The sequence below is a fragment of the Typopeltis vanoorti genome, chromosome 2 (genome assembly GCF_054136105.1).
Source record: "Typopeltis vanoorti isolate ZY-2024b chromosome 2, IOZ_Tvanoo_1.0, whole genome shotgun sequence".
NCBI classification, from domain to species: domain Eukaryota; kingdom Metazoa; phylum Arthropoda; class Arachnida; order Uropygi; family Thelyphonidae; genus Typopeltis; species Typopeltis vanoorti.
Genome location: NC_143550.1, coordinates 124593674 through 124608482, shown reverse-complemented (window position 1 = coordinate 124608482; position 14809 = coordinate 124593674). Strand labels below are relative to the sequence as shown.

The following is a 14809-nucleotide window of genomic DNA, read 5'->3' as shown; positions in this document are numbered from 1 at the left end:
TTGGAATCCAATTTATTACTGATTTATTGATTTCTTCATCTACTATTACAGCTACACCATGTCGATGTTTGTTCTCATCATTCCCAAAGTAATACATTGTCGTATTATCTTGTTGACACTTTCCAGATCCTGGCCATCTTGTCTCGCAAATTCCCAAAATCCGGATGCCCAGTCTCTTCATTTCTCTTGTGGCATTTCTTAATTTGCCAGCTTCATACAGAGTTCTGACATTCCAAGTTGCAATTTTAAAAGTGGACACCATTTTGAGCCTGGAGATTCTTCTCACCCCTGTCCCATTTAAGGGACGCCGGGAACTTGGGGCCAATTGTAAGGGTTTGCTCGCCATGGTGGTTGTTCTGGAGATAAGGTAGAGCAGTAGTTTCTCCATTTGCTTTCTGCTCCGCTTCAATATTACAGACGTATACAATATAATCATATTGCCATCTGCAAATCTCTGATCACAAGCTTTTCCGTCATCATTTGGCTTCAACCTTGTCTCAGTACTGACAATGCTGCTTCCCAATGTCAGGGGCAGTGACCCCAGCAGGTGCTTATTTAATGGCGGCACTACTCGCCATGTCACCGAGTTGTCATTGGGCTTTGTGAGGTTTTAAGGGAAACAGAGTTGCCACTTCTGCTCCCCCACGCCCTGATAGCTCAGTCGCTGTTGGTCCATGGCTGCGTATTCGCCAGATTGCTCTGCTTATATCGCAGCTAGCCTCCATATCTGAAGGCTGTTTCCGATCCGCCACCTGGGGACGCACCCAGTAGTAGTCAGCCCTGCCCCGAGTAGAAATAATGTTTGAAAGATTGAAATAATGTTTGAGAAATCTTGGAAAGACCTATTCAACAGTGCACTGAGAACGATATTTATACAGGATAACGTTACGGACGCTTTTAAAAAAGTTTGTAACATATTATTAGCCTCTCCTCCTTCAATACACATGCACACATTGTATATGGGAATTCTTTTCTATATCAAAGTTTTTTGTAAAGATGGCGCTTATGATAAATTATTTTATATGGTGTGCGGTTAACTTGTGAAACTCACGTGTGGAAGTATTTGTTTATCATTATAAGTATGCGTCCCTTGACGGAAGAAGAAACAAAAGCTTTCTTTGTAAAATTGTCGAAGTAGTGAGTACACTTTTCGTTTTTGTCATTTATACTGTGTTTGAAATAAAGAATTTATTCCAATTCCGAAATTATTTAATGTGTAATTAGAAACAAGTTCAGAGCGTTTTTGAGAGATTCCGAAAAGGCTTCATCTTAAAACATTGCTGCTATAAAGATCAGAAATTAATGCTTGTTTGAATTATCAAACGGAAGTTCCCATTCTTTAATTGCTATGAATAATTAATTGGGTAGCACACTATTTATTTAAACCGAATGTTACTTCTACACATAGGCAAAGTGGATAACTGATCCAACCCAAGTTCTCAGGTCAACTTACGAAACTTATAGTTTCTGCAAACATTCGACTTTGAAATAATGTTGGATTTTTGCTTATGTAATTTTACATCGTTGAAAGGAAGCCTTATGGCTCTTTTGCTGTTCTTTTTGGCTTGAAAACAGAAGGCATTTAACAGACACAATAAACACACACACATACATTCAATTTTTATAAATTGAAAGATGTTTGACACTTTAGTCACAAGTATCATTAGATAAATCATGCCAAGACTGCTGATATAATACAGATCCTTCATGTCACAGACTAATTACTTCCAGATGTCATGAAATATAATTCTTTGGTTTCTGTGTAGTGTGCCATGTGAACAGATTACTTCAGATCACCTTGAATTTTCTGATGAAGATATTCTATATAAAGAACATTGTTAACTGGTTTGAAGGTTTTTTTTTTTTTTTTGATGTTGATGGATTTTAGCAATTGGGCATTTATCTCAATATGTTGTCAGTGAAGGATAGTTCAAGATATAGGAATAATAGGCAGAAAGTAATTTGCATCCATTCAGACCACCACCCACTACGAACCATCCTACAAATTGACCAAAAGAAAGAAAAAAAAATATGAGGAATCTCAAACCATGCAAAGTGACCAAAATATTTAGATCTTGATTTATTTAAGCAAATCTGTTGATCAAATAAAATCGAATATTATCAGATATGACATTGACAAAGATTATGACATGGGCCTGGAAAATCTATCCAACTACATGGAAAATTCTAAAGTCCAAGAAAGACCCCAAGAAAGAAAGACTCTCCATACAAATCTTGAATTTACTAAAAAATGAGAAGAGAACTGAAAGATAAGCCAAACTCACAACTTGAATCTAAAATTATTTGTGAAGTATTAAGAAAGAAGATCACAGAGGACTATCAAACTACAGGGGGGAAAAAACTGAGAAATGCTGCCTGAATCCAAAAAGAGTATAAAAAAAAAAGCTGAAAGGGAATTGACTATGAAAATGCCAATCCCAACAGCACTACTAGATCAAGATAGAAGAAGAAATACAAACAGAACAAAAATGGAAAAGATAGTACAAGACTTCTACAATGATCTTTCTGCATGAAAATATCCTTTGCCTAAACCTGAATCCAAAAAGCCTGAATCCAAAAAGAGTATAAAAAAAAAAGCTGAAAGGGAATTGACTATGAAAATGCCAATCCCAACAGCACTACTAGATCAAGATAGAAGAAGAAATACAAACAGAACAAAAATGGAAAAGATAGTACAAGACTTCTACAATGATCTTTCTGCATGAAAATATCCTTTGCCTAAACCAAAACTTGATAATATATATATGATGCACCAGAAATGCTTCCCAGATGAAATAGAATATGCACTCAATAACTTGAAACCAAATACAGCTCCTGGCATCCATCAGATGAAAACTGAGTATATTGAACAAGAGGACCACAACTTTATAAAGCTCTGGCTGAAAGATTTACTTTTAACCTAAAAGAAGAAAAACACAATCAAAATGGAAGACATCAACAATTCTTCTTTTTTAAAAAAGGCAACATAGAAGACATCAAGAATTACCATCTTATATGTTTGCTATCACACATCAAATGGAATCAAAAACTCTTCAAGAAAATTGGAGTAAAGAACAAGCAGAATTCAAAAAAAAGGTTATTCTACAATCACATACTAGTAGTCATCCAACTTAGTGAATGATACAAAGAATACCATATCCCTCTTTGCTTTCTATTTATCGACTAGTTTTGCAGGCACTACTAGAATGAGTCATTCAGTGTACATCAATCCAGTTAAAGAAATTAATACTGATAGCTTTAAACAAATAACCTTATTTGATGACCTTATAACTATCACCATAAACAGGTGTGTGACAAGATGTTATATCATCAAACCTTTTTTTTACATGTACTTTGGAAAGCATTAAGGAAAATCGACTTAAAAAGGTGGCATAACCATCAATGGAGAGCCGCTCCAAATATTAATGTTTGCAGACGATATAATACTCATAGCTCAAGACCCTCCTCAATTGGAAACAATGATTCATCAAGTGCATGATGTCTGTAATAAAATAGGACTAAAATTTCATTCTGACAAAAACCAAATGGATAAGAAACAAATACTGCCAGATCCATACCATCCAACTAAATAATTTCGCCATAGAAAGTGTAGAATCCTACACATATCTTGGTCGAACAATAAACATGGACAGATATTGTTGAAGAAATATCAAAAAGAAAGAGTTGCATGGTCCTCCTTTAACCTCCCTGCCGGCCAAGACGGATGAAATAGTGAGACCAAATTGCACTTCTTATTGAATTTCATATTGAAAAGAATGACATGTAAGAAAGTTTTAAAGCGAATAAAAGTTGAGCAGCTCTCAGATGTGAACTGTAGACTAAAATACACAAAGATTATTGAAGAAAAAATGAAATAGTTTGAGAACAGGAACCAAACCTTGGAGATTCAGCGGCAAGCCTTCAAGAAAACCCTGATTGATTCAGCCAGAGAGGCATGTGGTGAGGTTGTCTGCAAGGATAGAAAAATCAGAACTCCATGGTAGACACAGGAAGTTAAAGAGGCAGTGAAGGAAAAGAAGAAAGCATATCAAAAGTTTCTGGCAAATAAGTCAGCATGTGCTCTTAGAGAATACAGAGACAAATGTAAGAAAGCTAAACAGTGTGTAAAACTAGCTAAACAAAAGTCATGGGAGGACTTTAGCAAGAACATAGAAAATAAATATCAAGAAGGTGGCAAAATATTTTGGAAGTTGTTGAAGAAGCTTTGGAATGGAGGAAAGAGTGCTGTAAAAGGAATTAGAGATGATAAAGGTGAAATGAAAACAGGAGAAAAAGATATCCTTGAAGTATGGAGTAATTACTTTGAAAAACTGCTAAATGAAACAAGCAGTGATGATAGCACAGTGGTAAAAAACACTGACCAGGCATGCAGTCAGGAATACATATCCATACTTGAAGTAGAAAAAGCCATCAAAGGCTTGAAATGTGGAAAGGCAGCAAGAATAGATGATATTCAACCAGAAATGCTGAAGTATGGGGGGTATAAGAGTCTTACAGTGGCTGCACTGCATAGTTCCGAAAGCCTGGACAGAGGGACGAATTCCTGCTGATTGGAGTAGAGCGCTCATAGTACCGATATATAAAAAGGGAAATAAAACTGAATGCGAGAATTACATAGTATAGCATTACTGAGTGTTCCTGGTAAGATATATGCAAGTATACTTGAGAAACGGTTGAGAAGAATTGTGGAAGAAAAGCTTGGTGAAGAATAAGCTGGATTCATATCGAATAGAGGCTGTCAGGATCAGATCTTCACTTTACGACAAATAGTGGAGAAATCATGGGAATATAACAAAGATCTGTATTTAAGTTTCGTAGATATGGAAAAGGCATATGACAAGGTGCCAAGAGAGAAGCTATTCAATACGCTACAGTTATATGGTGTCAATGGGGCATTATATCAAGCAATACTTACTCTTTATTTGAGTTGTGAGTCAGCAGTTAGAATTGAAGGAAGTATAGGAAGATGGTTTAATGTTAAATCTGGTGTGAGACAAGGATGTACATTAACCCCTCTGTTATTCATTATTTATATGGATCACATTATGAAGAAAAGTGGTATTAAACATGATATCAAAATCGGAGATGTTAGTGTCAGCTCTTTGCTTTATGCGGGCGATGTTATACTTCTAAATAAATCCGCTACAAATCTGCAAGATTCTCTGATTAAATTGAATAACTGTTTTAATAGATATGGTATGAAGGTCAGCAATAAATAGACAAAGACAATGAAAATAGGCAGAATCATTGGAAATGTCAACTGTGTTGTGAATGGAGAACCTGTGGAACAAGTAAAACATTTCAGCTACTTAGGCACGATTTTTAGTGAAGATGGTAAATTAAATATGGAAATAGACAACAGAATCAATAAAGCTGGTATGGTAGGAAGTCAATTGAATAAATTCATATGGAATAAGAGTGAAATTGGTCAGAACACTAAATTAGCTGTATACAAGACAGTGTTCAAACTAGTTTTAACTTATTGATCTGAGAGCTGGGTCAGAAGTAAAACACTTGACCAAAGACTGGAGACTGCAGATATGAGAGTACTGAGAAAAATTAGAGGTGTGAACAGATGGCATCAATGGCAATATCATATTAAAAATGAGGATTTTAGGAAAGAACTTGACATTGTCAGCATCCAGGAATGCATTAGCAGAGCTAATCTCAGGTGGGATGGTCACTTAAACAGAATGGGCAAGGAAAGATTAGCAAAACAAGTGTTCTCTGCCAGGTTGGCAGGAAAACGACCCAGAGGAAGACCAAGATGTAGGCGGATTGATACGGTACAAAGTGCCTTAGATGATTGAAATATAAGATCTGGTAATGTTGGGGTCTTGACACGTAACAGACTGACTTGGAGGAAAATTGTAGATAAGAAGTTAGTAATGATGTCAATTTTTCGTGTAGTACTATCATACCCTGTACACCCCTTGAGGGTACATGGCAGGAATTTGATGATGATGATGTTGTTTAACGGGCGTTACAGAATCATATTCAGATTTAGCTGGATGTCTATAGACGTTGGGGGATTAACCGTATCAAATCCATAATCACGGATCCTAAGCTAAATATCAAAATAAGAGCTAGCATGTTCAACAGCTTAGTTGTTGCTTATCCAGAGAGAGAGCTTTGTTCATCAAGAGTCTGGAAGTGCAAAGTCAGGAAAACTAAAGAAATTACAGCAGATGCAGGTGAATGAGTGTGGAAAAACACAAAATGTGGAATCTAGTCCCCAGGCAACAATATTGCATGGGGTAGTCAGTTTAGGATGTAAAGATGGTTGTAGGGGTCTAAGAGGATGCTACAGTTTCTATATGGTAATACTAAAAGTATTAGGCATAAGAGGGAGAAGTTTTTGGTATTTGTTAGTGCAACCTTGCCAAAAGTTATAGGTTTTAGTAGGACTTAGCTAACAGCAGATGATCTAGTAATAAGGATAGAATGTGAGGAATTTAGTATTTTCAGGGAGAATAGAGCAAATGGGACAGGGGTTGAGATGCTACTTATGAAAGTAGATGAATTGCAGCCAATGAAAGTAGAAATCAGATAGATGGCTGTTCTTTTTGAGTCATTCTGGTGTGAGATTGAGGCCAGGAGTGCTAAGAATGATGTGGACTACATGCATCAGCAGATTAGTACAATAAGTGCAAATTGAGTAATTATTATAGGGAACATCAATTATGGAGACATAGACTGGAAGGAAGAAAGTTCACATGGCAGGAAGGAAATGAAATTTATACATTACTGAGATAATTTCTTGAACCAGAATATGATGCAGGGGACTTTGGGTATGGGAATGTTGGCACCTTAGTTATAGGATCATAACTATGGTGGTTACATTGCCTTTAACTAGGGAGAATGATCATGTGGGGTTTGACTTGGGAGGTGGGAAAATCCAGTTAAGAAGGGGTATATGTGGAACCTCAAGGCAGTTTCAAGCAGCACCATAGCATAAAAATCTAGAATGGAAAGATATTCACTGTGCATGGGGATAATATCTGGAAGAAGCAATATCACACTATATTATTATATCACACCTCCAGGGAGTCCAAAGACTCATCGAGGGAGGGCATCAACTCTTCGTCTCACTACTCCACCAACCTTCATCATCTAACACCAACGTCATCTACTGCCGACTACCACCACTAGTGCTTTCCCAGACAATCACAAACATCCATGCCCACGGTGGGATTTGAACCCGCAGCCTTTTGGCTGGAGAGCAGATATGCTAACCACTCAGCCAACCAGGCTGGCATGGCCTGGTTGGTATATACCCAAGGTTAGGATGGCAGATTGGATAGGAGTTAAATGGGTGAGTTGTCTCATTAAGTATGAGCTGCAAAAAAAAAAGTTGAGCATATATAAGTAGGGTGATCAGCAAATTCATGAACAGTACAAGGGTCAGGCAAGAAATTTGACTCATGGAAGTCATTCTTCCAACATAATAGGAAGAATGCATTTTTGAAAATTATGGAGACAACTACCGTGTTTGCATGAAAACTTTAGTTTAATATAACTAAAATCTACGTTCGACGTTTCGACCTTTATGTTAAGGTCATCTTCTGGAGCATACAACTGTACACAGAAAACAAGCTACACTAAATCAAACTGGTTTGTTAAAGATACTGACCAACCGCTACAACAATTGTTGGCTTGACCTCTGGTGGAAAAAAAAAAAATATATATATACATACATCAACACTAGAGTCCTATTATTAGTGTTATCTGTTGGTTGTAGAAATACATTGGGTGCAACAAGAAGTATCTATCTATATACATATATTAACATCATGATTATACTTGTACATTCCAGCCAGTTGGTATGGAATGGTTTCTAATACTAACTGAAGATTGGCTAGAGTCCTGACTTATGCTGGATCTTATATATTAGGTAGGCTGAATGTGTGCTGTCCAGATACTTGGAATTTTCATGCCATCTTTGTTGTTGATATTTGGGTGGTTGATCAGGATTTCGCAGGCTTCCTTAAATTTCCTTTCATACCAGGTTTTTGTGTGGTGTAAAGAGCAGGTGCTTTTCCGGTTGATTTGGTGTAAGGTGTTGAGCGCGTGGTCTGAGAGGCCGGCCTGCTTCACCATAATGGTTATATTTAATGTGTCTAATGTGTTCTTTCTTGCGTATAGGGATTGTCCGTTCTGTTTCACCAATGTACGGTAAGTTACTGGTGCAGCGAATGCAATAGACTCCAGGATGTGCTAATCAGAGGAGAGGATCCTTAGAGGAGTTGAATATGGTTTTAAGTTTAGTGGGCGGTTTAAAGGTGGCATTGAGGTTATAATGTAGGATTCTGTTGATTTTTTCTGATAACCCTTTAATGTATGGGATGGCTATGGTTTTACTGTAATCTAGATTCGTTTTTGTTGTTGTTTTATGGAGTATTTTATTTATAGTATTTTTGTTATATCCATTATTTATGAATGTGTCGTTGATGATTTTTAGTTCTTGTTTCAGGGCTTGTTGGTTAGAGCAAATTGTTGAAGCTCTGTTTTTAAGGGTGTTAATGACTCCATATTTTTGTGATGGGTGGTGGTATGAATTAGCATGTATGTATTGGCCAGTGTGTGTGTGTCGGTTTTCGGTAGACCATGAAGGATAGACTGCCTGAAGGAAGACGTGTGTCTAGGAATGGGAGCGAATTTTGATTTTCGATTTCGATGGTAAATTGTATGGGTTCGTGTTGTTTGGTCAGGTGGCTAAGGAATGTGTTTAGCGTTTGTCACCCGTGCGGCCAGATTGCGAACACGTCGTCAACGTATCTAAGCCAGACTGTCGGTCTTAACGTGGTGGAATCAAGAGCCTTTTGCTCAAAGGTTTCCATGTAGAAGTTAGCAATTGGGGGGGGGATAGTGGTGAGCCCATGGCTGTTCCTTCCTTTTGTAGGTAAAATTTGTTTTGCCACACGAAGTAACCGAACTGTAGTATGGGCAAAATTTTGTTTGTAAAGTGTTGTGTATTTTTTATGTAGGAGGGGGAATGACCTACCAACTTCTTGAGTGTTGCCAGTAATTTCTTGGCTAAGTGGTAATTGGGACTGTATTCTTCCGCGATTGGTCGAAGGGGCACATTTTGTTTGTGTATTTTCGGGACCCCATATATTCTGTGGGGGCGGGCGTAGTGGGGTTTGAGTTTTTTAACCGTGCCTGGTGGCCAAGAAGTGATGGACTTGAGTAGTTTCTCTGTTTTATCCTTTTTGTTGGGTTATAATTTACCAGCTTATTATGTATTGTTATTGGCTACTAGTTGATTCATCTGAAGTACGTATGTTGACCTGTCAAGGACGAATAGGAAGAATAATTGTGGAAGGATATGAGTGCTGATGGTAGAGAGGTGACAGAGATAGACAAAATTGTTGATCTACTGAGTGACCACTTTGCAAAGGTATATCATCCAAATGAAGATATTGTTATGTCAGAGATTGATGTGAGAATAGAGGTTAATGAATTGGAAATACTTAGGATATTACAGAATTTGAATGCAAATATGGCTGTGGGATTGGCTTGTGTTTTAAGAGAATATACAGAGGAACTGGCAATGCTTTTTGACTTGCTGTTTAAGTTTCTGCTCTGACAAAGTCTCAAGAGAGCGGAAGAAGGGCAAAATAATTCCTTTGCATAAAGGAGGATCTATGTGTGTGGTAGCAAATTATAGATCAACCAGTATCTCAGGAGAGGTGGTAAAAATACTGTAAAAATTGGTCAAAAAGAGAATTTGGGAATGGGTGGATAAAAATATGATATTCTGAGGGGATAACATGACTTTGTGAAATGTTAGTCATGCCTTAGTAATCTAATATTTTATAACACTGACAGCTGCATTGGATAAAGGGAATGGTTACACAATGATACTGCTGGATTTTGCAAAGCCGTTTAACAAATACCACATGGAAATTCATTATGTAAACTGCAACAAATAGGAATGGATATGAAACTGATGATAGGGATACAAGAGTGGTTGGACAAGTACCAAAAAAAGTAGTATATGGAGGAGCAGAATTCTGAAGGCAGGTGACTAGTGGTGTGCTACAAGGTTCTTGGACTACTATCATTTAATTTGTACATAAATGATATAGGGAATAATTTGATAAGAGATATTCAGTTGTTTTGCTGATAAGGCAAAGTTGGGTAAGGTAATAGTTAATCCAGGTGATGTTGAGAGCTTGCAGGATAATTTTAATAGGGTGACAGTATGTGCAAAACAGAATGGATTTCAATTTAATGTGAAAATGTGTAAAGTTATGCATTTTGGGATAAAAAGATTTTCAAGCTGTATACCACATTGAGGGAACTATACTCCAGTAAAATTTATGAAGCTAGGGATTTGGGGGTAGAGAATTGAATTTTAGAGGACATGTTGCTAAAGTAGCCACATGATAGCTCATAGGATTACTTGGTTATTGACGAACACATTAACAAGCATAGATAAGGAAATGATCATTCCTCTGTATATAAAGCCTTGATATGATCACATCTGAATTACTATGCTTAGATCTGGTTACCTGGATTTTTTGGGGATTAAGAAGTAGCAGAGAATATCCAAAGGCAAGTGACCAAGATGGTTAGTTGTTTGTGAAATGCTCCCTATGAGCACAGATTGAGGATTTCTTGGTTGCAAAAGTTGGTTGATGGGTGAAAAAGAGGGGATATGATAGAAACATTTAAATTACTTGAAGGATTTTATAGGATTAATACAAAGGAAATATTTCAGCACTTGGCTAGAGGGGGCAGAATACGAGTCATCCCTGGAAATTGGGTAAGAGTGTGGTTAGCAAGAGTGTGAGGACTAGATTTTTTGCTTGGAGAGTGACAAATGAATGAAATGGGTTGTCAGAGTTGATTGTGAGTGCTTTATGTGTTAATAGTTCAAGGAGATGTACTATAGTTATTGTCAGTAGTTTGGATTTCTCATGATGAGTCTTAGGATTCTACGGAAGTGCCCATGCATAATAATAATATATCAGTGACCTTTTTCAGTTGAAAGCAAGTTGAATGCATGGTTCTGCTAATGACAGTATATCACACTTCTCTATTTGATGAGCCTTGCACTACACAAATCGAAACTTTCAGATCTGCTTTCTTAATTGTAAATTCTGATCTGCTCAAACTATTCTTCAGTATCATTTTTGATAACCTTATTAATTTCAGTTCAGGTAAAACATGTCCTGCAGTCCCATACAAAACAGTAGCAAAACTAATCAATAACATGCTAAGCAACTGCCTGTTCCAAGTGTGTATGGACAAGAACAAAAGTAAACAAAGAACACTGGATAATGGATTACCACAAGGGTCAGTTCTGGCTCCCCTCCTTTTTAACTTATACATCGCAGATATGCCTCATACAGCCTCTAAGAAGTTTTGCTATGCTGATGACATTGCTCTAGCCACCAGACACACCAATTTTACTACAATGGAAGATACACTAAAAAACGACCTTGCAGTCCTAGATGAATACTTCAGCAAATGGAGATTATGCCCAAATCCTAGCAGAACACAAGTTTCATGCTTCCACTTGAACAATAACCAGGCTAACAAAGAACTCATGGTCTACTTCAACCACAAACTGCTACACTACAACAGATTCCCGAAATATCTGGACATCACTCTAGATAGAACACTATCTTTTAAACCACATCTCATTAACACAGCATCCAAGCTAAAAACAAGAAACAATATACTGCAAAAACTATGTGGAACAACTTGGGGTGCCTCAGCAACAATGCTTCGCTGCACTGCTCTTGGTCTTGTTTACTCTACAGCTGAATACTGCTCACCCGTATGGCTGAACAGTGCCCATGTATATTTGGTTGATGCCCAGCTTAACACCACTGTGCCTTATTCTCTGGACCTGTAAAATCAACCCCAACCTACTGGCTCCCAGTGCTAAGCAACATCTCGCCTCCACACATCTGCAGATCTAACTTTCTTCTACGTGAATACAGCAAAATCATGGAAATCCAAAATCTTCCAATCCATGAAGACATCCCACCCCTAGAAATAAACAGGCTAAAGTCAAGACGCCTTCCAATCTTAACAGCGAAAAATCTTGCAGAGACAAGCTTCAACATGAAGGAGAAGTGGAAAGAGTCCTGGTGTAACACTTCAACAGGGATCTTCCATGAATTAGTGGACCCAACACAGATACCTTCGGGTTTTGACTTACCTTGGAAAACTTGGTCTGTCCTTAACCAAATCCACACCAACCATGGCAGATGTGCAGACCACCTTTACAAATGAGGCATGATTGCCTCACCCAGGTGCGACTGTGGATCACTCCGCCAGACAATTAATCATATTATAGCAGAATGTGTCCTACGTGCATACAGTGGAAACCTGTCAGACTTCATCCATGCTACACCAAGTGCAGTTGACTGGATAATCATCCTAGACATTCAGTTTTAGCCTATTCTTGAGTATCTCTTTTATGACTGTATTATGTCTTGTTATTGTACATATGTCTATTACTATGTCCATATATATTAAGGATTAATGTAATGTAACTTTTCATGTGTGAACCATACACTAAATAAATAAAATGTCCTGCTTTATTTCTTGTAAAAAAGAACCCTTGTTCTTCCATTCTTAATTTTGCTACCTACCCTTTGATTATTTTTTAACAACTGAATCTCTAGACAAGATGAAATTTCTCTCATGGGAATTCTAATCTGAAATCTATATTGGCATAAGTATATGATAAATATTGCCACCTCATCATCCAAAAAATTAGGTTTTCTCTTTAGCTCAGGATGCTACTTTACCTCTGAACTGCTATTGACTATACAAATCAGAAATTTGTCCAGCCATTAAATAACATTCTAACATCTGGGATTGGCCATGCTTAGTATAGAAGAGAGCAGTTAAAGTGATTAATCACCCATCTCTCCCTCACTGATTCATTCCTCTCTTTCACATATTCTGTTTATATTTTCTACAAATATTTCCATGGACACAATTTATTAATTGATGAATTCATCAATATTTTTTATTATTATTATGGGCTACTCTATGGAATTCTTAGACTCATCGAGGGAGACTCTAAACATCATCCAAGCACTATCCAACATTTGCATAGTATCTATCATACTATATTTTGAATTCATTCACAGTAATGGCACCCACAACAAATTCTGGCAACCTATTCCATTCCAAGCAAAAAATCTAGTTCTAACACATTTGCAAACTGCACTCTTGCTCAGTTTCCAAGGATGACCCCTAGTTCTCTTACCACCAGACCTGTTCTGAAAAATTTCCTCTGTATTAATCTTGTAAAAACCCTTCAGGAATTGGTATGTCTCAATCATATCACCCCTTTTCTGTCTATTAGCTAATTCTGTAACCTACAAATCTTCCTGTTCTCATAAAGTTCATTCCACAGACCTGCTAGCATCTTAATCACTTGCCTCTATATCATCTGTGGTACATTTGTACTGTGGATGGGCTAAGAATTTTTTTTTCCATTATTATAAATTTTATATATTTTCATTTTGCAATTTTTTATTTATTTTTCTAGTCCGGAAATCCTACTCTAGAGACGTAACATGCAACTTTTTTGAAGCCACTTCAGGCCTCCAATAAGTGAGGCAGTGGTCTCGCACTGAGTGATGAAATTCATCTCCCACTTAAATGCTGTCAATAAGGGGGTGGGAGCTCGATTTTTCTGTCATAGTGGTGTGTGATTAGAATGGAGTGCAAGTAGTGTGAATAAGTTCAAGAACAAGTATGACATCTGGTGCGGATAGTATGTGGCCTCCCATGAACAGTTCCTGACTCCCTGTAGGTCTCCCTTAATAATAATAATAATTATTATTATTATATTTAGCATATTTCATCTTAAGCTTTTAAATCACCTTTTTGAACTTTGATATTTTTTGCTATCTTTGAAAAAAGGGGTGTTTCAAAAAGAATGTCCCGATTTGAAAATTGTATATCTCTGCAACCACGAACCACAAATGAATGTGACTTGTACTATGTGAACGGCCTTGGCCCAGAGTTTGATATGACGACCGCTAGATGCCACTACTAGTGCCCAAATAGCTGTTACGCTTAGTTAATGAGAAGATGGCATCTAGTCAACAGAAGGCGTTTTGTGTTCTCGAATTTAGCAAGACTCAGTCCGTGATTACAGTGCAACGTGCATTTAGACGATGTTACGGAATTGATCCACCACTGGACAAAAACATTCGTCATTGGTATCAACAATGTGAAGAAACAGGGTGTTTATGTAAGGGAAAGAATCCTGGATGACCACGCACCTCAGAGGGGAATGTGCAACGAATTCAAGAGGCTTTTCAGCGAAGCTTGCACAAGTCCACTCGTCATGCTAGCCAAGAACTTACCATCCCTCATGTGACTGTTTGGCATGTGTTACGATGAAGTTTGCTTATGAAGCCATACAGATTGCAACCGGTGCAAGCTCTTTGTGTAGGTGACAAAAAAAAAAAAAAAAAACTAATAGATTTTTGTGCTAATCTGTTAGAGGACATGGAAGACGACACCCCCTTACAAAGGTTGATTTTTAGTGATGAAGCAACCTTTCATCTATGCAGTAAGTTTCACGCCACAGTGTTCGCATATGGGGACTTGAGAATCCACATGAAATTGTACAACATGTTCACCATAACTTAATGTTTTTTGCACGGTTTCTGTCAGAAAGGTTTATGGCCCTTTCTTTTTTGAGGAAAACACGGTTATGGGAAACTCCTATCTTGAAATGTTGCAGGACTGGCTACTTCCACAGCTGAATGAAGAATCTGAAGATTACATTTTTCAGCAA

General features: G+C 37.4%; 1 protein-coding gene across 2 annotated transcripts in view; it reads left to right on the top strand.

Annotated features, from left to right (window-relative positions):
* The first annotated feature begins 768 nt into the window (after positions 1–768).
* LOC150109411 (60S ribosome subunit biogenesis protein NIP7 homolog) overlaps positions 769–14809 on the top strand; it is a 77114-nt gene continuing 63073 nt past the window's right edge. Inside the window, exons 1-2 of one of the 2 annotated variants that reach the window (XM_090413012.1) lie at positions 776–907; positions 1082–1137. In XM_090413012.1, the coding sequence (XP_090269138.1) occupies positions 1082–1137 (56 nt within the window). In that variant the 5' untranslated portion in view covers positions 776–907. Of the gene's footprint in view, positions 1138–14809 lie in introns of both variants that reach the window. The other variant, XM_090413005.1, reaches the window with a different exon arrangement.